The following is a 23648-nucleotide window of genomic DNA, read 5'->3' as shown; positions in this document are numbered from 1 at the left end:
ACCTCGACATATCAGGGTTCTGTAGCTCTACTGCTGGCCAAAAAGTCACTTCTGGTGCAGGAAGATTTGCTGGATCAGAACCTCGACATATCAGGGTTCTGTAGCTCTACTGCTGGCCAAAAAGTCACTTCTGGTGCAGGAAGATTTGCTGGATTTTTGAGGAGGGAAGCAAAAAGGAGCATGCATTCCCATACCGGGAGTTGAACCCGGGCCGCCTGGGTGAAAACCAGGAATCCTAACCGCTAGACCATATGGGATTTGGACACTTTAAACTGGCCATGGGCTTCTGGCGCACTTTCCATACATGTGGTCAGCGTGGGCGCAGGACCTTGTAGTGGCCTGTTGCTTTAGTTCTGTGACTGTAACAATGTGATAATAATTTGGCAAAACAAGAATTATCCAAAAGGACGGTTTTCTGAATTATATAGTGTTGTATGCATTCAGGGAATCTGTTTTTTCACTCAACCCGGGGGTTCAGTGTATTTGGGCAGATTCCTGTGATTGCAGAATTGATTCCTCAAACTGGTAATTAAGCTCTTGTCCAAGTGAAAATACTCGTGTCATCCATTTGAAAACACACACGGCAACCTTTATCTAGAGGAAAAACTGGAGTCAACCCCTGGCTGCGTACAAGAAAACCAGGAATCCTAACTGCTAGACCATATGGGAACTGGCCAGCTTTAACTGGCCACAAGCTTGTGGGCCACTTTCCATAAATGTGGCCAGTGTGGGCGCAGGGTCTTGTAGTGGCCTGTTGCTTTTGGTGTGTGACTGTAACAATGTGATAATAATTTGGCAATACAAGAATCATCCGAAGGGACGGTTTACTGAAATATATAGTGTTGCATGCATTCAAGGGACATGTTTGTTGACTCACACATGGTTCAGTTTTTTGGCCAGAATCCTGTGATTGCTGAATTTATACCTCGAACTGGTAATTAAGGTCTTGTCCAGGTGAAAATACTTGTGTCATGCATCTGAAAACACACATGGCAACCGTTATCTAGAGGAAAAACTGCCTATCGTCGGTCTGTCAAGGTACAAAACTGACATGTTGTGAGGTTAATAATGAAAGTGAGACCAATTTTTAATATGCTGATTATTCGCTCGTTCAGTTTAATGCAGATTACAAATTATTCTCAATGTCCAGGTGGCAATTAGTGATAAGGCTTCAAAATGGCAAGCCTGTGACATCAAAACCACATGGCATTGCACCCTTCAAAGTAGTAAAGCGGTTACAGAGTAGCGATGAAATTGTTCTTTCTAGAATCAACTGGCCCACCAGCCTGCATTTTGTGAGACGAATGGCAATACCAAAGCATGTCCGTGTCTCCCCTAGACATCGGAATGGGTGTGCAGAATGTGCCTTTTTTTGGAAAAAATAGAAGAATGCCTAGAGAGTTGCCTTTTCTTTTGGACTTTGGAGAAAAAAAACACAACAACAAAATAAGCCGGAGAAAAACAAGCACAGAGCGAGCCAGCCAGGAGTCGAACCTAGAATCTTCTGATCCGTAGTCAGACGCGTTATCCATTGCGCCACTGGCCCACCATTAGTAAAGACCCCCGATTGTTACAGACTTGTTGGTTTTCGATGTGACGGTGGCAAGCATTGATGTCTGCTCATTCTCACCTTGTTATCAGGAGAACAGACTACCAGCCCTCCAGCCCACCAGCCCACCAGCCCACGAGCCCTCCAGCCCACCATCCATCCCTGGTGGTCTAGTGGTTAGGATTCGGCGCTCTCACCGCCGCGGCCCGGGTTCGATTCCCGGTCAGGGAAAGCTCTTTTGCCTTCCAATTGTGGACTGCGAATTCAAGCTCTGCTGACAGCTGTGAGAAAGCCAGCTCCAAGCCAAAACATTGGTGGGAACATGAAAAAAACACCTCCTTCGAGCCGGAGTTGAACCAGCGACCTAAGGATGGCCAACACTCCAACCTACAGTCCTCCGCTCTACCAGCTGAGCTATCGAAGGGGCTAAGGGCTAGTCAGAACCTCGACATATCAGGGTTCTGTAGCTCTACTGCTGGCCAAAAAGTCACTTCTGGTGCAGGAAGATTTGCTGGATCAGGACCTCGACATATCAGGGTTCTGTAGCTCTACTGCTGGCCAAAAAGTCACTTCTGGTGCAGGAAGATTTGCTGGATTTTTGAGGAGGGAAGCAAAAAGGAGCATGCATTCCCATACCGGGAGTTGAACCCAGGCCGCCTGGGTGAAAACCAGGAATCCTAACCGCTAGACCATATGGGATTTGGACACTTTAAACTGGCCATGGGCTTCTGGCGCACTTTCCATACATGTGGTCAGCGTGGGCGCAGGACCTTGTAGTGGCCTGTTGCTTTAGTTCTGTGACTGTAACAATGTGATAATAATTTGGCAAAACAAGAATTATCCAAAAGGACGGTTTTCTGAATTATATAGTGTTGTATGCATTCAGGGAATCTGTTTTTTCACTCAACCCGGGGGTTCAGTGTATTTGGGCAGATTCCTGTGATTGCAGAATTGATTCCTCAAACTGGTAATTAAGCTCTTGTCCAAGTGAAAATACTCGTGTCATCCATTTGAAAACACACACGGCAACCTTTATCTAGAGGAAAAACTGGAGTCAACCCCTGGCTGCGTACGAGAAAACCAGGAATCCTAACTGCTAGACCATATGGGAACTGGCCAGCTTTAACTGGCCACAAGCTTGTGGGCCACTTTCCATAAATGTGGCCAGTGTGGGCGCAGGGTTTTGTAGTGGCCTGTTGCTTTTGGTGTGTGACTGTAACAATGTGATAATAATTTGGCAATACAAGAATCATCCGAAGGGACGGTTTACTGAAATATATAGTGTTGCATGCATTCAAGGGACATGTTTGTTGACTCACACATGGTTCAGTTTTTTGGCCAGAATCCTGTGATTGCTGAATTTATACCTCGAACTGGTAATTAAGGTCTTGTCCAGGTGAAAATACTTGTGTCATGCATCTGAAAACACACATGGCAACCGTTATCTAGAGGAAAAACTGCCTATCGTCGGTCTGTCAAGGTACAAAACTGACATGTTGTGAGGTTAATAATGAAAGTGAGACCAATTTTTAATATGCTGATTATTCGCTCGTTCAGTTTAATGCAGATTACAAATTATTCTCAATGTCCAGGCGGCAATTAGTGATAAGGCTTCAAAATGGCAAGCCTGTGACATCAAAACCACATGGCATTGCACCCTTCAAAGTAGTAAAGCGGCTACAGAGTAGCGATGAAATTGTTCATTCTAGAATCAACTGGCCCACCAGCCAGCATTTTGTGAGATGAATGGCAATACCAAAGCATGTCCGTGTCTCCCCTAGACATCGGAATGGGTGTGCAGAATGTGCCTTTTTTTGGAAAAAATAGAAGAATGCCTAGAGAGTTGCCTTTTCTTTTGGACTTTGGAGAAAAAAAACACAACAACAAAATAAGCCGGAGAAAAACAAGCACAGAGCAAGCCAGCCAGGAGTCGAACCTAGAATCTTCTGATCCGTAGTCAGACGCGTTATCCATTGCGCCACTGGCCCACCATTAGTAAAGACCCCCGATTGTTACAGACTTGTTGGTTTTCGATGTGACGGTGGCAAGCATTGATGTCTGCTCATTCTCACCTTGTTATCAGGAGAACAGACTACCAGCCCTGCAGCCCACCAGCCCACCAGCCCACGAGCCCTCCAGCCCTCCTGCCCACCAGCCCACGAGCCCTCCAGCCCACCATCCATCCCTGGTGGTCTAGTGGTTAGGATTCGGCGCTCTCACCGCCGCGGCCCGGGTTCGATTCCCGGTCAGGGAAAGCTCTTTTGCCTTCCAATTGTGGACTGCGAATTCAAGCTCTGCTGACAGCTGTGAGAAAGCCAGCTCCAAGCCAAAACATTGGTGGGAACATGAAAAAAACACCTCCTTCGAGCCGGAGTTGAACCAGCGACCTAAGGATGGCCAACACTCCAACCTACAGTCCTCCGCTCTACCAGCTCCGCCAAAGCTGGGGAACAATTGTCTGTATAAGAAGGGGGGGAAGAGGGGAGAGAGAGGAAGAGAAGCGCGAGAAATTCAGGAAATCGTAGGTTCGAATCCACGCTGTCACATAAAGTTATGCGTGTATTTGTTAAAAATCGTAAATCGATTGTTTCGTGTCCAAGTTTGATTTTAAAAGTAATGTATTTGAATTTAATTATTGTTTCATTTCTAAGATTGATTTTGACAGTAATGTTTTTGATTTAATAATTCTTTCGTTTCTAAGATTGATTTTTATTTTATTCTCATTATCATTAGTCAAAGTGCATTTATTAAGGCAATCATTTCCTGTGGCAGTAGGGACAAAATAACCTCCTTATTACGGCATTCACACTTTATTGTATCATATTACTTACTGCAAAGCTACACGTGACACTGAATTTAACTGTAAACTGAATGTCATTACATTCAATAAAACAAATAAATACAACACACCAGTCAAAGAGAAATATATTTATTAACTATATACATATTTAAAAAAATGTAGGAAAAGTACTAAATTCAATATAAAATTAAGAATTTTAAGTGCACACGCTATATAAAATAAGTACAAAAAAATATATAAATATATACATCAAAATCTACACATTTTGGTATTTTACTTTATACTGCTTCCTCTACACATAAACCTTTCTATAATAATAATAATAATAGTTTAACTTTATTTAATATGTATATATATTTCCATATGTATTATAGTGTATTCACATACATACCCACATGTTTATAATAATAATAATAATAATAATAATAATACAAGATAAAAAAAAGTGCACAGTATAACTCTTTAACATTAAATATGGCTGGAAGATAAAAAACAGAACAGATCCAACCAAGAGAACAAAATGAATGTATCACACATAAATAAATGAGTTATCTTCTCATAATCTGTAACCACTGCTCCTTTGTAATTGTTTCTTTATTAGGGCAATATATTTTGCCTTTGTACTGGCTATGGCCAGTTTCTTGAGTACGAAATTGGCCACACTTTCTGCACGAATTTGCTTTTACAGTGCGATTGTACGATCGTTTGGTTGGAGTGGCTGTGTCATTTGCAGGTGGCTCAGAGGAAATTGCTCCAGGGTTAATGGTGGAAAATGGGGCTGGGCAGGGCACCAGAAACATCTGAGACACAACAGGGGCAGTGGGTGTGTCAGGAACCAATGGGTGTGGTGCTGTCGGCCTGGGACAAATTGTCCTTAGCTGGCTGGACGTGGCTGAACGCTGAGGGTGTACGGCTGATGGCCAGATTGAAGTTGCTGTGGCAGATGTACAGGTAGCTGAGGGCGCAATCTTTCTAAACTTTGTCTTTGCCTGTCCAGCTGTGTCTGGTGGCATCTGGTAGGTATGCAACTGGTGGCTATATTGTGGAGGCACAACAGGCTGTACTCGTGCTGGAGGCAAAACATCCAAAGCCACTGGACGTGCCTCTGGAAGGTCCAGCCCTTGCAACAGCAAGGAGACCTCCTGACCCTTTAAACGGTTATTGTGCCATGTCGTAAGGGTCCTCTGATTTACCTCAACTAGCTGAAGGGTTGTGTCACTCATCACCGTTCCATTGCTCAGGATTAGCTGCCGAATTTTTCTGTAATCACGAAGAATGAGATCCCATCTAGACAGACATTCTGTCCGCTGTTTCTTGGGGCTTCGGTGGATGTTACATAACCTTATGAAAATCATTTCAACAAGGCGACAGCAATTAGGCCACTGTGCTGGAGAGCCGCTAGAACCCAAAACACACCTTTTTGTGCTGTCGACACCAGGAGTGAAGACAGCTTTCTTTTTTGGGGACCTAAAACGTCCTGTAAGTAGCCTGTCTTGATGACGAGCAGCATACACCACCCTGTCTTTATCAAATTTGTCCAGGTTCTGCCACAGACCCACAATGGTCGCAACTTGTTGGTTGGTAAGTGTGAGGCTTGTCTGTGTGCGCAGCTCCACCAGACACTCTGCCAACGCATCCACCCGGTCCATTCCAGGAATGCAGTGTTCGTCAACAGCCTGGAAATATATAACTGTTGGTTAGGTATTTACATGCTGTTAAGTAAGTTTACTGCTTAATGGCAGATAACTAAATGAGTGACAATTCGTATAGAAAAGGAAATTTTACCATTGCTGAGGGCACTGGTGTATCTAAAGGATCCTGGACACTGGGTACTGGTGCAGCTGAAGGAGCCCGGACTCTGAGCAGTGGTGGAGCCTGGACACTGGGCAGTGGTGGAGTCTGGACACTGGGCAGTGGTGCAGCTACACTGGGCACTGGTGCAGCTGAAGGAGCCCGGACTCTGAGCAGTGGTGGAGCCTGGACACTGGGCAGTGGTGGAGTCTGGACACTGGGCAGTGGTGCAGCTACACTGGGCACTGGTGCAGCTGAAGGAGCCCGGACTCTGAGCAGTGGTGGAGCCTGGACACTGGGCAGTGGTGGAGTCTGGACACTGGGCAGTGGTGCAGCTACACTGGGCACTGGTGCAGCTGAAGGAGCCCGGACTCTGAGCAGTGGTGGAGCCTGGACACTGGGCAGTGGTGGAGTCTGGACACTGGGCAGTGGTGGAGTCTGGACACTGGGCAGTGGTGCAGCTACACTGGGCACTGGTGCAGCTGAAGGAGCCCGGACTCTGAGCAGTGGTGGAGCCTGGACACTGGGCAGTGGTGGAGTCTGGACACTGGGCAGTGGTGCAGCTACACTGGGCACTGGTGCAGCTGAAGGAGCCCGGACTCTGAGCAGTGGTGGAGCCTGGACACTGGGCACTGGTGCAGCTGAAGGAGCCCGGACTCTGAACAATGGTGGAGCCTGGACACTGAGCAGTGATGCAGCTACACTGGGCACTGGTGCAGTTGAAGGAGCCCGGACTCTGAGCAGTGGTGGAGCCTGGACACTGGGCAGTGGTGGAGTCTGGACACTGGGCAGTGGTGGAGTCTGGACACTGGGCAGTGGTGGAGTCTGGACACTGGGCAATGGTGGAGTCTGGACACTGGGCAGTGGTGGAGTCTGGACACTGGGCAGTGGTGGAGTCTGGACACTGGGCAATGGTGGAGTCTGGACACTGGGCAGTGGTGGAGTCTGGACAATGGGCAGTGGTGGAATTTTGACACTGGGCAGTGGTGCAGCTGTAGGAGCCTGGACACTGGGAACTGGTGCAGCTGGTAGAACTGGTGGACCTGAAAGGACTAAGTCATCTGATGCCACAAGATTTGCCACTGTGGCTTCCTCTCCAAAGAAATCAATGAAACCCTCATCCTTTTCCACTTGCTCCTCCACATCTATCTCCTCCAGCAATTGAGAGGTCCTATCAGAGGTAGGGCACATGTCCTCCAGGGGCTGACTATTCTGCCTCAACAAGTACTGTACTCCAATGAGCTCCCCTGAGGAAATATTTGTAACAGGAAACATTTTTAATGGAAATTATGCAGAAAGGTTTATTTAGAAATGCAGTAAATATTTTGTTGTCCACTTCTGTATGAACAATATATATCTAATTCAGAGGGTATCATAAAAAGACAGGATTACTCTATATTCTACTATGTATTTTATTTTCTGCCCTGAAACCTAGAACACAGAATAATGTATAAATATTCTGGTAGTATAATTTTTCTCTGATATGTCAAAATTACATTATTATTGTCCAAAAGCACTTGTAATTTTACCAAAAACATGCTACATCATGAGCTGCATTTATCAAAATATTTTTACCTGTGTATACTGCAGGTGGAGTGAAGCTAGGGACCAATTTCCTGCCATACAACTTATTGTAGTTCTCATTGACAGAGTAAACCAGCTCCCCTGTGTAAGAGCGCAGAGTTGAACCTCCATCTGCAACAGCAGCTTCAGCCCGGTCCTGATTCCAGCGTAATAAACCTTCCAGGAGATAAATCTGGAAGTTCAGGCTGTTTGCGCTGTTCCCTAGAAAAAGAAATAGAAAGCCAAATATTGCTTTGAGAAAATGCAAAACATAAAATTTAATCTGCAAATATCTTGATAAACAGGAATTAGTGGCAAAATGTGGTATATTCTGACATGACAAACCTGGAATAAATCTGTTTAGGTGGCAGTGAAATGATTCCAGGGATGTGGAGCCTCTGGCACAACGATAAGTTTTTAGAACCACCCCACCCTTGCTTGTAGTTCCAGTTTCAGTATAGAGCGGCACATTTGGAGGGTCTTGGATACAGGTGATGTGCCGCCTCTGGACATTCCAGATGTGCTGCATTCTCACACTGTCAAGTAGAGGAACACCAAGAGCATCATTCCCCTTGCCACCCATGAGCTCTCTGATGAGCATATCAAGGAGGCGGAAAGTGGTTTCTTCTCCCCGTGTTCTCCTCCTGCAGTGCTGGAGCAGCTCAGCTTTAGTTAAATGATGGTCCAGTTCTGCCTCCGACAGAGTAGGCCAGCCCTGTTGGATGAGTTGCTCCCTTTTGGCCTGTCTCAGCAGAGTGAGATCCCCTGCATCCCACTCAAAAATACAGGATGACAGCCTTGCCATAAAAGTAGGGTACAACTGGTGGGCGTCAGTGGTGCACCCTACTGCCAGACTTCGCATAAAATGCCAAATGTCTAGGCGGACGATGACATCTGGCCAGCCGCTGAACCGCCTCTTCAATTTAGTCTCTCCCACTTTCTTGCAACAATCACAGTCCACATAAATGATAGTGGGAGGATCAACACCAGCACTCCGGTATCGCTCCATGAGCCCTGCAGCCATGAGGTCTAACCCAGCCCCTTCATTCGCAGTCAGGACACTCATCAGCACCTGACCTATCTCATTGCCCACTGAGGTAAGCCACTGTGCTGTGCCTTTCGCAGGCCCGCTCAACTTCTTGGTGATCTGAAAGAAACAATAAGCATAGCAAATAATACAACATGCATCCAAATCAGTTACACTGAAAAAAATAAAGCTCTCTTGGTCTAACAATACATTATAGATAAGGGTACAGTCAATTAAGCAGCTTATCTGACCTTCTTAGTTGAATCCATTTTTAAGATTGATCCATACGTGGATGTTATGCTGGCCTTTATGTGATCGAGCCTGTTGAGAATGTCCTGACTATATACAGTGAGGAGCCATTTGTAGCTGGGTACTGAAGCAAGTGGTGGTGGCTCCTGGAAGTGCAGCGGATGCAGGCCACGATTATCAAAAAAGGCCACACACTCTGATGTGTACCGAAGCGCACGTTTCAACCACTCCTCACTGTGGTTCTCTCTCAGCTGGCCGATGATCCTCACTGGGCCATTCCCCATGCCCCTCTCACGCAGCAAGCGAAGAACCCGAATGTCACAGGCATACCTTGGAAAAAAGCATTCATTTAAGTATCTTATTATAAGGTATCTAATTATTGTAGGAAATATTTATCAGAAAGGGTAGAACATAAGTGAAAATGACTGCAAAATAATTACTTGCGTGTGAGGATGACCCTGAATTCAGATCGATGGGCCAGGTCCAACTGCTGCAGCACAGCTTGACTCCAGGACAGATAGCTGGTTCTACACCTGGTGCAGATCAGGGTCTCTGTCACCAGGTTGTAGTATCTGTCAATGTCTAACACCTGTCGTACCCTCCTGTGCAGTCCACCACCACACAGCTGTTGCCTGGCACAGGCAGGGTTAGTACACTGGAGCCGCACCTTCCACAGCTTATATGGCATCCAGAGCAAGAGACGCTGTGAAAAAAACCTATCAGGTGTTGGAGCTTGGTGGTACAACAGGGCTGGTGGTGGGGGGTGATACCACAACTGTAGGTTTTCACGCAGCTCCAGCTTTCCCTTTGCACCAACCCTAAAAAGTGCTTCTGACACCCACTTCTGGTCTTGCTGTGGCATTGTCTGTGGCCACAGAAGGGGGAGATCTTCTGGCTGAGATGAGACCTGCTGATATTATAAAAAACACTGGTTTAAATAAAAGCTAAGAGAGCATTAAATGATGAAGACATGTATATATTTTGAATGAGATCTTACTGGGCTCCTCACAACAGTATTCTCAGAAACAGTTGATGGCGTTGCTGTTTTTTTGATGCGTTGTGAACTCTGAGGTGGAGGAAGGAAGAAGGAAGAGGAGGACTGGATGACGGGCTGATGAGGTTTGGGGGATGGAGGAGGATGAGGATCAGAGGGTGGACATGAAACTGTAGCTGAACTGGAGTGCTCTAACATCTGTGGAGTCAAACATTATGAATAATTTATTAAGGGGATTGCCATGTTTTTAATACATTAAAATTACATAGTGATAAAGTCATGATGACATTATAAAAGTCTTGATGTCTTTTAATATTAACCTGAGAGGTTTTCCTCTGGGTGCTCAAATTAGGTTTTGCTGCTGCCACATGTGAGCCTCCAAACCTTGACTTTTCAAACTAAAAAGATTTGTCATGGTTAGTGATAACAAAACCCTAACACTATAGTTAAAGGTTGAGATGTTTCAGTATCTGCAGTGATGCATGCAATAGTGTGGTCTGCTTACCATTGACAATGTCAGTTTAGGTCTCTTTGCAGGACATGACACATCGCTGACAGAGGGTGTGCTTTGGGCCGGGGTGCTCTGTGATGCTTCCCCTGTGACTGGTGGATGAACCTGTGACACATGCATAAAGTACAAAACAGTCTTCCTAATGTGATTTTAGATATAAAGACACATTGATGTTGCAAACACATCTATCTATTTATGCAACTTGAACCAGGCTAATTGAAGTTACCTTGTGAAAGCCACAAATACATGTCTGAGCTTCCTTCAGAAGAGTGGTCTGTCCCCTCATTTGCAGAGGGCACTTTTCTATCTGTGAACATGAATTATACCTCTGACACTGGATCTCAAAACAGCAATAAGTCATCATAATTATATCAATATAACATTGTATTTACATGTAATTACTTAACCATACACATAAATAAAAATACCACAATGTATTGTCAAAAAAGTTTGTTAGTTTGCCCATGAATCTAGCTGCATAACTTACCTTCTGATACATCTCATGCCATCGTTTTTGTCGGGGAGAAGGTCTATTCCCCTGTGTAGATGGCCAAACTCCTGTTTGGGCAAAAATCTCCAGACGCGCAAGCCATTCAGCATTACTCATGCCTTTGTGAGACTTAGCTGAAGCCATGTCGTTGCCTGAAACACTACATAACACGTTACACTAACTGCCATTGTAGCCTGTAGCATTTACCCTCCTGTTGTGTTCATTTCATGATAGCTAGTTGTGTTCCTGGTCCAGAACGACCGCCATATTATAGCAGATTATAAGTTCATTATAATACACATATTATCTTACATATAACATGTTGTGATTTATTTATTTATTATTTAATGCCATGTCAGCAGCAGGGGCTATATTCATGCCAAGAGGAAACATTTCAATTGCACAATTCAGTCATATATATAATGTCAAAACAATTATATAACATTTATATATATATATATATATATATATATATATATATATATATATATATATATATATATATATATATATATATATATATATATATATATATATATATATATATATATATATATATATATATGTTTGTATGTATGTGTGTATGTTTGTACAAATATAAAAAAATACATATAATAAGATTATAACAAGAATAAAAGTATAAGAACAATTACATAGAGTCTTAACAAGTTGTGATAGATCTTTCTATTATGGCTGTATGTCTCAATGACCTAGGCTCATACAACACGTTTATGAGTATAAATAAATAAATAAATATATAGCATTATGGATTAATTTGACTAAAACAAATACTCAGATTAAACATATTGTGGTCTTTCAACTGTGTCCATGTGATAAGGGCATGAACCTGAATGTATAAACTTATCCATTCACTTCTTTTGACTGGTCATAACATATGTACAAACATATAACATACGTGTAAAAGTTAAACAAAACATTAACATTTTCCAAATTTATTTTGTGTGTTCAAATGCCGCATTTGGAAAAAGCTGTGGAACCTTATTACAATTAAATAAAAAGCATTTTTTTTTTCATTGAGAAAACTTGTTAATCGGTTAAATTCGACATATTTACAGTTACGTTAGCTCCGGTCGTAATAGTATTTACACATCAGTGACAGTTGACGTTACGTAGTATCAAGCGGTAATCATAGGCTAATTTACATGGCCAATCTTGCTATTCCTAAAGAACAAAAATCCTAAACCATTTCATTCATATCAAGATATAAATAACATACATGAGCGGAATGTAAATAATTTAACGTTACCTGAGCGGAGATTACATGCAATTGGCGAGGACGTGCGTGATTGGTGTATGAGAAATAGACCTTGCCATTTCATTGGACGCGGAAAAATAGAGATCGCAACGTGATTGATTTATAAAAGATAGAAGTCGTAAGGTGATTGGTTTTTAAAAGATAGAAGTCGTAACGTGATTGGTTTTCAAAAGATAGAGGTCGTAACGTGATTGGTTTTCAAAAGATAGAGGTCATAACGTGATTGGTTTTTAAAAGATAGAAGTCGGCATACTATTGGATTAATTTTACAGACTTGTGGTTGTCAGGTACCGCCATCGAAGGGGCTAAGGGCTAGTCAGAACCTCGACATATCAGGGTTCTGTAGCTCTACTGCTGGCCAAAAAGTAAAAAAAAAAAAACCAGGAATCCTAACCGCTAGACCATATGGGATCTGGACACTTTAAACTGGCCATGGGCTTCTGGGGCACTTTCCATACATGTGGTCAGCGTGGGCGCAGGACCTTGTAGTGGCCTGTTGCTTTAGTTCTGTGACTGTAACAATATGATAATAATTTGGCAAAACAAGAATTATCCAAAAGGACGGTTTTCTGAATTATATAGTGTTGTATGCATTCAGGGAATCTGTTTTTTCACTCAACCCGGGGGTTCAGTGTATTTGGGCAGATTCCTGTGATTGCAGAATTGATTCCTCAAACTGGTAATTAAGCTCTTGTCCAAGTGAAAATACTCGTGTCATCCATTTGAAAACACACACGGCAACCTTTATCTAGAGGAAAAACTGGAGTCAACCCCTGGCTGCGTACAAGAAAACCAGGAATCCTAACTGCTAGACCATATGGGAACTGGCCAGCTTTAACTGGCCACAAGCTTGTGGGCCACTTTCCATAAATGTGGCCAGTGTGGGCGCAGGGTCTTGTAGTGGCCTGTTGCTTTTGGTGTGTGACTGTAACAATGTGATAATAATTTGGCAATACAAGAATCATCCGAAGGGACGGTTTACTGAAATATATAGTGTTGCATGCATTCAAGGGACATGTTTGTTGACTCACACATGGTTCAGTTTTTTGGCCAGAATCCTGTGATTGCTGAATTTATACCTCGAACTGGTAATTAAGGTCTTGTCCAGGTGAAAATACTTGTGTCATGCATCTGAAAACACACATGGCAACCGTTATCTAGAGGAAAAACTGCCTATCGTCGGTCTGTCAAGGTACAAAACTGACATGTTGTGAGGTTAATAATGAAAGTGAGACCAATTTTTAATATGCTGATTATTCGCTCGTTCAGTTTAATGCAGATTACAAATTATTCTCAATGTCCAGGTGGCAATTAGTGATAAGGCTTCAAAATGGCAAGCCTGTGACATCAAAACCACATGGCATTGCACCCTTCAAAGTAGTAAAGCGGTTACAGAGTAGCGATGAAATTGTTCTTTCTAGAATCAACTGGCCCACCAGCCTGCATTTTGTGAGACGAATGGCAATACCAAAGCATGTCCGTGTCTCCCCTAGACATCGGAATGGGTGTGCAGAATGTGCCTTTTTTTGGAAAAAATAGAAGAATGCCTAGAGAGTTGCCTTTTCTTTTGGACTTTGGAGAAAAAAAACACAACAACAAAATAAGCCGGAGAAAAACAAGCACAGAGCGAGCCAGCCAGGAGTCGAACCTAGAATCTTCTGATCCGTAGTCAGACGCGTTATCCATTGCGCCACTGGCCCACCATTAGTAAAGACCCCCGATTGTTACAGACTTGTTGGTTTTCGATGTGACGGTGGCAAGCATTGATGTCTGCTCATTCTCACCTTGTTATCAGGAGAACAGACTACCAGCCCTCCAGCCCACCAGCCCACCAGCCCACGAGCCCTCCAGCCCACCATCCATCCCTGGTGGTCTAGTGGTTAGGATTCGGCGCTCTCACCGCCGCGGCCCGGGTTCGATTCCCGGTCAGGGAAAGCTCTTTTGCCTTCCAATTGTGGACTGCGAATTCAAGCTCTGCTGACAGCTGTGAGAAAGCCAGCTCCAAGCCAAAACATTGGTGGGAACATGAAAAAAACACCTCCTTCGAGCCGGAGTTGAACCAGCGACCTAAGGATGGCCAACACTCCAACCTACAGTCCTCCGCTCTACCAGCTGAGCTATCGAAGGGGCTAAGGGCTAGTCAGAACCTCGACATATCAGGGTTCTGTAGCTCTACTGCTGGCCAAAAAGTCACTTCTGGTGCAGGAAGATTTGCTGGATCAGAACCTCGACATATCAGGGTTCTGTAGCTCTACTGCTGGCCAAAAAGTCACTTCTGGTGCAGGAAGATTTGCTGGATTTTTGAGGAGGGAAGCAAAAAGGAGCATGCATTCCCATACCGGGAGTTGAACCCGGGCCGCCTGGGTGAAAACCAGGAATCCTAACCGCTAGACCATATGGGATTTGGACACTTTAAACTGGCCATGGGCTTCTGGCGCACTTTCCATACATGTGGTCAGCGTGGGCGCAGGACCTTGTAGTGGCCTGTTGCTTTAGTTCTGTGACTGTAACAATGTGATAATAATTTGGCAAAACAAGAATTATCCAAAAGGACGGTTTTCTGAATTATATAGTGTTGTATGCATTCAGGGAATCTGTTTTTTCACTCAACCCGGGGGTTCAGTGTATTTGGGCAGATTCCTGTGATTGCAGAATTGATTCCTCAAACTGGTAATTAAGCTCTTGTCCAAGTGAAAATACTCGTGTCATCCATTTGAAAACACACACGGCAACCTTTATCTAGAGGAAAAACTGGAGTCAACCCCTGGCTGCGTACGAGAAAACCAGGAATCCTAACTGCTAGACCATATGGGAACTGGCCAGCTTTAACTGGCCACAAGCTTGTGGGCCACTTTCCATAAATGTGGCCAGTGTGGGCGCAGGGTTTTGTAGTGGCCTGTTGCTTTTGGTGTGTGACTGTAACAATGTGATAATAATTTGGCAATACAAGAATCATCCGAAGGGACGGTTTACTGAAATATATAGTGTTGCATGCATTCAAGGGACATGTTTGTTGACTCACACATGGTTCAGTTTTTTGGCCAGAATCCTGTGATTGCTGAATTTATACCTCGAACTGGTAATTAAGGTCTTGTCCAGGTGAAAATACTTGTGTCATGCATCTGAAAACACACATGGCAACCGTTATCTAGAGGAAAAACTGCCTATCGTCGGTCTGTCAAGGTACAAAACTGACATGTTGTGAGGTTAATAATGAAAGTGAGACCAATTTTTAATATGCTGATTATTCGCTCGTTCAGTTTAATGCAGATTACAAATTATTCTCAATGTCCAGGTGGCAATTAGTGATAAGGCTTCAAAATGGCAAGCCTGTGACATCAAAACCACATGGCATTGCACCCTTCAAAGTAGTAAAGCGGTTACAGAGTAGCGATGAAATTGTTCATTCTAGAATCAACTGGCCCACCAGCCTGCATTTTGTGAGACGAATGGCAATACCAAAGCATGTCCGTGTCTCCCCTAGACATCGGAATGGGTGTGCAGAATGTGCCTTTTTTTGGAAAAAATAGAAGAATGCCTAGAGAGTTGCCTTTTGTTTTGGACTTTGGAGAAAAAAAACACAACAACAAAATAAGCCGGAGAAAAACAAGCACAGAGCGAGCCAGCCAGGAGTCGAACCTAGAATCTTCTGATCCGTAGTCAGACGCGTTATCCATTGCGCCACTGGCCCACCATTAGTAAAGACCCCCGATTGTTACAGACTTGTTGGTTTTCGATGTGACAGTGGCAAGCATTGATGTCTGCTCATTCTCACCTTGTTATCAGGAGAACAGACTACCAGCCCTCAAGCCCACCAGCCCACCAGCCCACGAGCCATCCAGCCCTCCTGCCCACCAGCCCACGAGCCCTCCAGCCCACGAGCCCTCCAGCCCACCATCCCTCCCTGGTGGTCTAGTGGTTAGGATTCGGCGCTCTCACCGCCGCGGCCCGGGTTCGATTCCCGGTCAGGGAAAGCTCTTTTGCCTTCCAATTGTGGACTGCGAATTCAAGCTCTGCTGACAGCTGTGAGAAAGCCATCTCCAAGCCAAAACATTGGTGGGAACATGAAAAAAACACCTCCTTCGAGCCGGAGTTGAACCAGCGACCTAAGGATGGCCAACACTCCAAACTACAGTCCTCCGCTCTACCAGCTGAGCTATCGAAGGGGCTAAGGGCTAGTCAGAACCTCGACATATCAGGGTTCTGTAGCTCTACTGCTGGCCAAAAAGTCACTTCTGGTGCAGGAAGATTTGCTGGATCAGAACCTCAATATATCAGGGTTCTGTAGCTCTACTGCTGGCCAAAAAGTCACTTCTGGTGCAGGAAGATTTGCTGGATTTTTGAGGAGGGAAGCAAAAAGGAGCATGCATTCCCATACCGGGAGTTGAACCCGGGCCGCCTGGGTGAAAACCAGGAATCCTAACCGCTAGACCATATGGGATTTGGACACTTTAAACTGGCCATGGGCTTCTGGCGCACTTTCCATACATGTGGTCAGCGTGGGCGCAGGACCTTGTAGTGGCCTGTTGCTTTAGTTCTGTGACTGTAACAATGTGATAATAATTTGGCAACACAAGAATTATGCAAAAGGACGGTTTTCTGAATTATATAGTGTTGTATGCATTCAGGGAATCTGTTTTTTCACTCAACCCGGGGGTTCAGTGTATTTGGGCAGATTCCTGTGATTGCAGAATTGATTCCTCAAACTGGTAATTAAGCTCTTGTCCAAGTGAAAATACTCGTGTCATCCATTTGAAAACACACACGGCAACCTTTATCTAGAGGAAAAACTGGAGTCAACCCCTGGCTGCGTACGAGAAAACCAGGAATCCTAACTGCTAGACCATATGGGAACTGGCCAGCTTTAACTGGCCACAAGCTTGTGGGCCACTTTCCATAAATGTGGCCAGTGTGGGCGCAGGGTTTTGTAGTGGCCTGTTGCTTTTGGTGTGTGACTGTAACAATGTGATAATAATTTGGCAATACAAGAATCATCCGAAGGGACGGTTTACTGAAATATATAGTGTTGCATGCATTCAAGGGACATGTTTGTTGACTCACACATGGTTCAGTTTTTTGGCCAGAATCCTGTGATTGCTGAATTTATACCTCGAACTGGTAATTAAGGTCTTGTCCAGGTGAAAATACTTGTGTCATGCATCTGAAAACACACATGGCAACCGTTATCTAGAGGAAAAACTGCCTATCGTCGGTCTGTCAAGGTACAAAACTGACATGTTGTGAGGTTAATAATGAAAGTGAGACCAATTTTTAATATGCTGATTATTCGCTCGTTCAGTTTAATGCAGATTACAAATTATTCTCAATGTCCAGGTGGCAATTAGTGATAAGGCTTCAAAATGGCAAGCCTGTGACATCAAAACCACATGGCATTGCACCCTTCAAAGTAGTAAAGCGGTTACAGAGTAGCGATGAAATTGTTCATTCTAGAATCAACTGGCCCACCAGCCTGCATTTTGTGAGACGAATGGCAATACCAAAGCATGTCCGTGTCTCCCCTAGACATCGGAATGGGTGTGCAGAATGTGCCTTTTTTTGGAAAAAATAGAAGAATGCCTAGAGAGTTGCCTTTTCTTTTGGACTTTGGAGAAAAAAAACACAACAACAAAATAAGCCGGAGAAAAACAAGCACAGAGCGAGCCAGCCAGGAGTCGAACCTAGAATCTTCTGATCCGTAGTCAGATGCGTTATCCATTGCGCCACTGGCCCACCAAAAGTAAAGACCCCCGATTGTTACAGACTTGTTGGTTTTCGATGTGACGGTGGCAAGCATTGATGTCTGCTCATTCTCACCTTGTTATCAGGAGAACAGACTACCAGCCCTCCAGCCCTCCAGCCCTCCATCCCACCAGCCCAGCAGCCCACGAGCCCTCCAGCCCACCATCCCTCCCTGGTGGTCTAGTGGTTAGGATTCGGCGCTCTCACCGCAGCGGCCCGGGTTCGATTCCCGGTCAGGGAAAGCTCTTTTGCCTTCCAATTGTGGACTGCGAATTCAAGCTCTGCTGACAGCTGTGAGAAAGCCAGCTCCAAGCCAAAACATTGGTGGGAACATGAAAAAAAACACCTCCTTCGAGCCGGAGTTGAACCAGCGACCTAAGGATGGCCAACACTCCAACCTACAGTCCTCCGCTCTACCAGCTGAGCTATCGAAGGGGCTAAGGGCTAGTCAGAACCTCGACATATCAGGGTTCTGTAGCTCTACTGCTGGCCAAAAAGTCACTTCTGGTGCAGGAAGATTTGCTGGATTTTTGAGGAGGGAAGCAAAAAGGAGCATGCATTCCCATACCGGGAGTTGAACCCGGGCCGCCTGGGTGAAAACCAGGAATCCTAACTGCTAGACCATATGGGATCTGGACACTTTAAACTGGCCATGGGCTTCTGGGGCACTTTCCATACATGTGGTCAGCGTGGGCGCAGGACCTTGTAGTGGCCTGTTGCTTTAGTTCTGTGACTGTAACAATATGATAATAATTTGGCAAAACAAGAATTATCCAAAAGGACGGTTTTCTGAATTATATAGTGTTGTATGCATTCAGGGAATCTGTTTTTTCACTCAACCCGGGGGTTCAGTGTATTTGGGCAGATTCCTGTGATTGCAGAATTGATTCCTCAAACTGGTAATTAAGCTCTTGTCCAAGTGAAAATACTCGTGTCATCCATTTGAAAACACACACGGCAACCTTTATCTAGAGGAAAAACTGGAGTCAACCCCTGGCTGCGTACAAGAAAACCAGGAATCCTAACTGCTAGACCATATGGGAACTGGCCAGCTTTAACTGGCCACAAGCTTGTGGGCCACTTTCCATAAATGTGGCCAGTGTGGGCGCAGGGTCTTGTAGTGGCCTGTTGCTTTTGGTGTGTGACTGTAACAATGTGATAATAATTTGGCAATACAAGAATCATCCGAAGGGACGGTTTACTGAAATATATAGTGTTGCATGCATTCAAGGGACATGTTTGTTGACTCACACATGGTTCAGTTTTTTGGCCAGAATCCTGTGATTGCTGAATTTATACCTCGAACTGGTAATTAAGGTCTTGTCCAGGTGAAAATACTTGTGTCATGCATCTGAAAACACACATGGCAACCGTTATCTAGAGGAAAAACTGCCTATCGTCGGTCTGTCAAGGTACAAAACTGACATGTTGTGAGGTTAATAATGAAAGTGAGACCAATTTTTAATATGCTGATTATTCGCTCGTTCAGTTTAATGCAGATTACAAATTATTCTCAATGTCCAGGTGGCAATTAGTGATAAGGCTTCAAAATGGCAAGCCTGTGACATCAAAACCACATGGCATTGCACCCTTCAAAGTAGTAAAGCGGTTACAGAGTAGCGATGAAATTGTTCTTTCTAGAATCAACTGGCCCACCAGCCTGCATTTTGTGAGACGAATGGCAATACCAAAGCATGTCCGTGTCTCCCCTAGACATCGGAATGGGTGTGCAGAATGTGCCTTTTTTTGGAAAAAATAGAAGAATGCCTAGAGAGTTGCCTTTTCTTTTGGACTTTGGAGAAAAAAAACACAACAACAAAATAAGCCGGAGAAAAACAAGCACAGAGCGAGCCAGCCAGGAGTCGAACCTAGAATCTTCTGATCCGTAGTCAGACGCGTTATCCATTGCGCCACTGGCCCACCATTAGTAAAGACCCCCGATTGTTACAGACTTGTTGGTTTTCGATGTGACGGTGGCAAGCATTGATGTCTGCTCATTCTCACCTTGTTATCAGGAGAACAGACTACCAGCCCTCCAGCCCACCAGCCCACCAGCCCACGAGCCCACGAGCCCTCCAGCCCACCATCCATCCCTGGTGGTCTAGTGGTTAGGATTCGGCGCTCTCACCGCCGCGGCCCGGGTTCGATTCCCGGTCAGGGAAAGCTCTTTTGCCTTCCAATTGTGGACTGCGAATTCAAGCTCTGCTGACAGCTGTGAGAAAGCCAGCTCCAAGCCAAAACATTGGTGGGAACATGAAAAAAACACCTCCTTCGAGCCGGAGTTGAACCAGCGACCTAAGGATGGCCAACACTCCAACCTACAGTCCTCCGCTCTACCAGCTGAGCTATCGAAGGGGCTAAGGGCTAGTCAGAACCTCGACATATCAGGGTTCTGTAGCTCTACTGCTGGCCAAAAAGTCACTTCTGGTGCAGGAAGATTTGCTGGATCAGAACCTCGACATATCAGGGTTCTGTAGCTCTACTGCTGGCCAAAAAGTCACTTCTGGTGCAGGAAGATTTGCTGGATTTTTGAGGAGGGAAGCAAAAAGGAGCATGCATTCCCATACCGGGAGTTGAACCTGGGCCACCTGGGTGAAAACCAGGAATCCTAACCGCTAGACCATATGGGATTTGGACACTTTAAACTGGCCATGGGCTTCTGGCGCACTTTCCATACATGTGGTCAGCGTGGGCGCAGGACCTTGTAGTGGCCTGTTGCTTTAGTTCTGTGACTGTAACAATGTGATAATAATTTGGCAAAACAAGAATTATCCAAAAGGACGGTTTTCTGAATTATATAGTGTTGTATGCATTCAGGGAATCTGTTTTTTCACTCAACCCGGGGGTTCAGTGTATTTGGGCAGATTCCTGTGATTGCAGAATTGATTCCTCAAACTGGTAATTAAGCTCTTGTCCAAGTGAAAATACTCGTGTCATCCATTTGAAAACACACACGGCAACCTTTATCTAGAGGAAAAACTGGAGTCAACCCCTGGCTGCGTACGAGAAAACCAGGAATCCTAACTGCTAGACCATATGGGAACTGGCCAGCTTTAACTGGCCACAAGCTTGTGGGCCACTTTCCATAAATGTGGCCAGTGTGGGCGCAGGGTTTTGTAGTGGCCTGTTGCTTTTGGTGTGTGACTGTAACAATGTGATAATAATTTGGCAATACAAGAATCATCCGAAGGGACGGTTTACTGAAATATATAGTGTTGCATGCATTCAAGGGACATGTTTGTTGACTCACACATGGTTCAGTTTTTTGGCCAGAATCCTGTGATTGCTGAATTTATACCTCGAACTGGTAATTAAGGTCTTGTCCAGGTGAAAATACTTGTGTCATGCATCTGAAAACACACATGGCAACCGTTATCTAGAGGAAAAACTGCCTATCGTCGGTCTGTCAAGGTACAAAACTGACATGTTGTGAGGTTAATAATGAAAGTGAGACCAATTTTTAATATGCTGATTATTCGCTCGTTCAGTTTAATGCAGATTACAAATTATTCTCAATGTCCAGGCGGCAATTAGTGATAAGGCTTCAAAATGGCAAGCCTGTGACATCAAAACCACATGGCATTGCACCCTTCAAAGTAGTAAAGCGGCTACAGAGTAGCGATGAAATTGTTCATTCTAGAATCAACTGGCCCACCAGCCAGCATTTTGTGAGATGAATGGCAATACCAAAGCATGTCCGTGTCTCCCCTAGACATCGGAATGGGTGTGCAGAATGTGCCTTTTTTTGGAAAAAATAGAAGAATGCCTAGAGAGTTGCCTTTTCTTTTGGACTTTGGAGAAAAAAAACACAACAACAAAATAAGCCGGAGAAAAACAAGCACAGAGCAAGCCAGCCAGGAGTCGAACCTAGAATCTTCTGATCCGTAGTCAGACGCGTTATCCATTGCGCCACTGGCCCACCATTAGTAAAGACCCCCGATTGTTACAGACTTGTTGGTTTTCGATGTGACGGTGGCAAGCATTGATGTCTGCTCATTCTCACCTTGTTATCAGGAGAACAGACTACCAGCCCTGCAGCCCACCAGCCCACCAGCCCACGAGCCCTCCAGCCCTCCTGCCCACCAGCCCACGAGCCCTCCAGCCCACCATCCATCCCTGGTGGTCTAGTGGTTAGGATTCGGCGCTCTCACCGCCGCGGCCCGGGTTCGATTCCCGGTCAGGGAAAGCTCTTTTGCCTTCCAATTGTGGACTGCGAATTCAAGCTCTGCTGACAGCTGTGAGAAAGCCAGCTCCAAGCCAAAACATTGGTGGGAACATGAAAAAAACACCTCCTTCGAGCCGGAGTTGAACCAGCGACCTAAGGATGGCCAACACTCCAACCTACAGTCCTCCGCTCTACCAGCTGAGCTATCGAAGGGGCTAAGGGCTAGTCAGAACCTCGAAATATCAGGGTTCTGTAGCTCTACTGCTGGCCAAAAAGTAAAAAAAAAAAAACCAGGAATCCTAACCGCTAGACCATATGGGATCTGGACACTTTAAACTGGCCATGGGCTTCTGGCGCACTTTCCATACATGTGGTCAGCGTGGGCGCAGGACCTTGTAGTGGCCTGTTGCTTTAGTTCTGTGACTGTAACAATGTGATAATAATTTGGCAAAACAAGAATTATCCAAAAGGACGGTTTTCTGAATTATATAGTGTTGTATGCATTCAGGGAATCTGTTTTTTCACTCAACCCGGGGGTTCGGTGTATTTGGGCAGATTCCTGTGATTGCAGAATTGATTCCTCAAACTGGTAATTAAGCTCTTGTCCAAGTGAAAATACTCGTGTCATCCATTTGAAAACACACACGGCAACCTTTATCTAGAGGAAAAACTGGAGTCAACCCCTGGCTGCGTACAAGAAAACCAGGAATCCTAACTGCTAGACCATATGGGAACTGGCCAGCTTTAACTGGCCACAAGCTTGTGGGCCACTTTCCATAAATGTGGCCAGTGTGGGCGCAGGGTTTTGTAGTGGCCTGTTGCTTTTGGTGTGTGACTGTAACAATGTGATAATAATTTGGCAATACAAGAATCATCCGAAGGGACGGTTTACTGAAATATATAGTGTTGCATGCATTCAAGGGACATGTTTGTTGACTCACACAAGGTTCAGTTTTTTGGCCAGAATCCTGTGATTGCTGAATTTGTACCTCGAACTGGTAATTAAGGTCTTGTCCAGGTGAAAATACTTGTGTCATGCATCTGAAAACACACATGGCAACCGTTATCTAGAGGAAAAACTGCCTATCGTCGGTCTGTCAAGGTACAAAACTGACATGTTGTGAGGTTAATAATGAAAGTGAGACCAATTTTTAATATGCTGATTATTCGCTCGTTCAGTTTAATGCAGATTACAAATTATTCTCAATGTCCAGGTGGCAATTAGTGATAAGGCTTCAAAATGGCAAGCCTGTGACATCAAAACCACATGGCATTGCACCCTTCAAAGTAGTAAAGCGGTTACAGAGTAGCGATGAAATTGTTCATTCTAGAATCAACTGGCCCACCAGCCTGCATTTTGTGAGACGAATGGCAATACCAAAGCATGTCCGTGTCTCCCCTAGACATCGGAATGGGTGTGCAGAATGTGCCTTTTTTTGGAAAAAATAGAAGAATGCCTAGAGAGTTGCCTTTTGTTTTGGACTTTGGAGAAAA

The 23648-nt window shown here is 44.8% G+C and overlaps 1 protein-coding gene and 13 non-coding genes across 14 annotated transcripts; 6 read left to right on the top strand and 8 right to left on the bottom strand.

Moving 5' to 3' along the window:
* Positions 1-185: 185 nt before the first annotated feature.
* trnae-uuc (transfer RNA glutamic acid (anticodon UUC)) lies at positions 186-257 on the bottom strand. The gene has a single exon. It is a non-coding gene; the product is annotated as a tRNA-Glu (tRNA).
* Positions 258-1473: 1216 nt separating this feature from the next.
* Positions 1474-1546, bottom strand: trnar-acg (transfer RNA arginine (anticodon ACG)). The gene has a single exon. It is a non-coding gene; the product is annotated as a tRNA-Arg (tRNA).
* A 162-nt stretch (positions 1547-1708) lies between these two features.
* Positions 1709-1780, top strand: trnae-cuc (transfer RNA glutamic acid (anticodon CUC)). Its single transcript has one exon. It is a non-coding gene; the product is annotated as a tRNA-Glu (tRNA).
* Positions 1781-3731: 1951 nt separating this feature from the next.
* trnae-cuc (transfer RNA glutamic acid (anticodon CUC)) lies at positions 3732-3803 on the top strand. Its single transcript has one exon. It is a non-coding gene; the product is annotated as a tRNA-Glu (tRNA).
* Positions 3804-4610: 807 nt separating this feature from the next.
* LOC128022733 (uncharacterized) lies at positions 4611-8549 on the bottom strand. The gene is made up of 4 exons (XM_052610535.1): positions 8049-8549; positions 7716-7925; positions 6135-7387; positions 4611-6025 (listed from the first exon to the last, which is right to left on the bottom strand). The coding sequence occupies exons 1-4, from the start codon at positions 8506-8508 to the stop codon at positions 4898-4900; spliced, it is 3051 nt and encodes a 1016-aa protein (XP_052466495.1). The 5' UTR covers positions 8509-8549; the 3' UTR covers positions 4611-4897.
* Positions 8550-13877: 5328 nt separating this feature from the next.
* On the bottom strand, positions 13878-13950 carry trnar-acg (transfer RNA arginine (anticodon ACG)). The gene has a single exon. It is a non-coding gene; the product is annotated as a tRNA-Arg (tRNA).
* A 162-nt stretch (positions 13951-14112) lies between these two features.
* trnae-cuc (transfer RNA glutamic acid (anticodon CUC)) lies at positions 14113-14184 on the top strand. The gene has a single exon. It is a non-coding gene; the product is annotated as a tRNA-Glu (tRNA).
* Positions 14185-14580: 396 nt separating this feature from the next.
* trnae-uuc (transfer RNA glutamic acid (anticodon UUC)) lies at positions 14581-14652 on the bottom strand. The gene has a single exon. It is a non-coding gene; the product is annotated as a tRNA-Glu (tRNA).
* A 1216-nt stretch (positions 14653-15868) lies between these two features.
* On the bottom strand, positions 15869-15941 carry trnar-acg (transfer RNA arginine (anticodon ACG)). The gene has a single exon. It is a non-coding gene; the product is annotated as a tRNA-Arg (tRNA).
* Positions 15942-16151: 210 nt separating this feature from the next.
* On the top strand, positions 16152-16223 carry trnae-cuc (transfer RNA glutamic acid (anticodon CUC)). Its single transcript has one exon. It is a non-coding gene; the product is annotated as a tRNA-Glu (tRNA).
* Positions 16224-16619: 396 nt separating this feature from the next.
* On the bottom strand, positions 16620-16691 carry trnae-uuc (transfer RNA glutamic acid (anticodon UUC)). The gene has a single exon. It is a non-coding gene; the product is annotated as a tRNA-Glu (tRNA).
* Positions 16692-19836: 3145 nt separating this feature from the next.
* trnar-acg (transfer RNA arginine (anticodon ACG)) lies at positions 19837-19909 on the bottom strand. The gene has a single exon. It is a non-coding gene; the product is annotated as a tRNA-Arg (tRNA).
* A 170-nt stretch (positions 19910-20079) lies between these two features.
* On the top strand, positions 20080-20151 carry trnae-cuc (transfer RNA glutamic acid (anticodon CUC)). The gene has a single exon. It is a non-coding gene; the product is annotated as a tRNA-Glu (tRNA).
* Positions 20152-22102: 1951 nt separating this feature from the next.
* On the top strand, positions 22103-22174 carry trnae-cuc (transfer RNA glutamic acid (anticodon CUC)). Its single transcript has one exon. It is a non-coding gene; the product is annotated as a tRNA-Glu (tRNA).
* Positions 22175-23648: the final 1474 nt, after the last annotated feature.

Source organism: Carassius gibelio, chromosome A11, assembly GCF_023724105.1.
Source record: "Carassius gibelio isolate Cgi1373 ecotype wild population from Czech Republic chromosome A11, carGib1.2-hapl.c, whole genome shotgun sequence".
Classification (NCBI taxonomy): Eukaryota; Metazoa; Chordata; class Actinopteri; order Cypriniformes; family Cyprinidae; genus Carassius; species Carassius gibelio.
The sequence above is the reverse complement of the archived record's forward strand: the minus strand, read 5'-3'. Positions and strand labels throughout refer to the sequence as shown.

Excerpts from the sequence above, each read along its gene's own strand:
- LOC128022733 (XM_052610535.1), bottom strand. The coding sequence starts at position 8,508 with ATGGCAAGGCTGTCATCCTGTATTTTTGAGTGGGATGCAGGGGATCTC. Across the intron at positions 7,926-8,048 it reads CCTAAACAGATTTATTCCAG|GGAACAGCGCAAACAGCCTG; the intron begins GTTTGTCATGTC and ends TTCTTTTTCTAG. Across the intron at positions 6,026-6,134 it reads CACCAGTGCCCTCAGCAATG|GCTGTTGACGAACACTGCAT; the intron begins GTAAAATTTCCT and ends ATATATTTCCAG.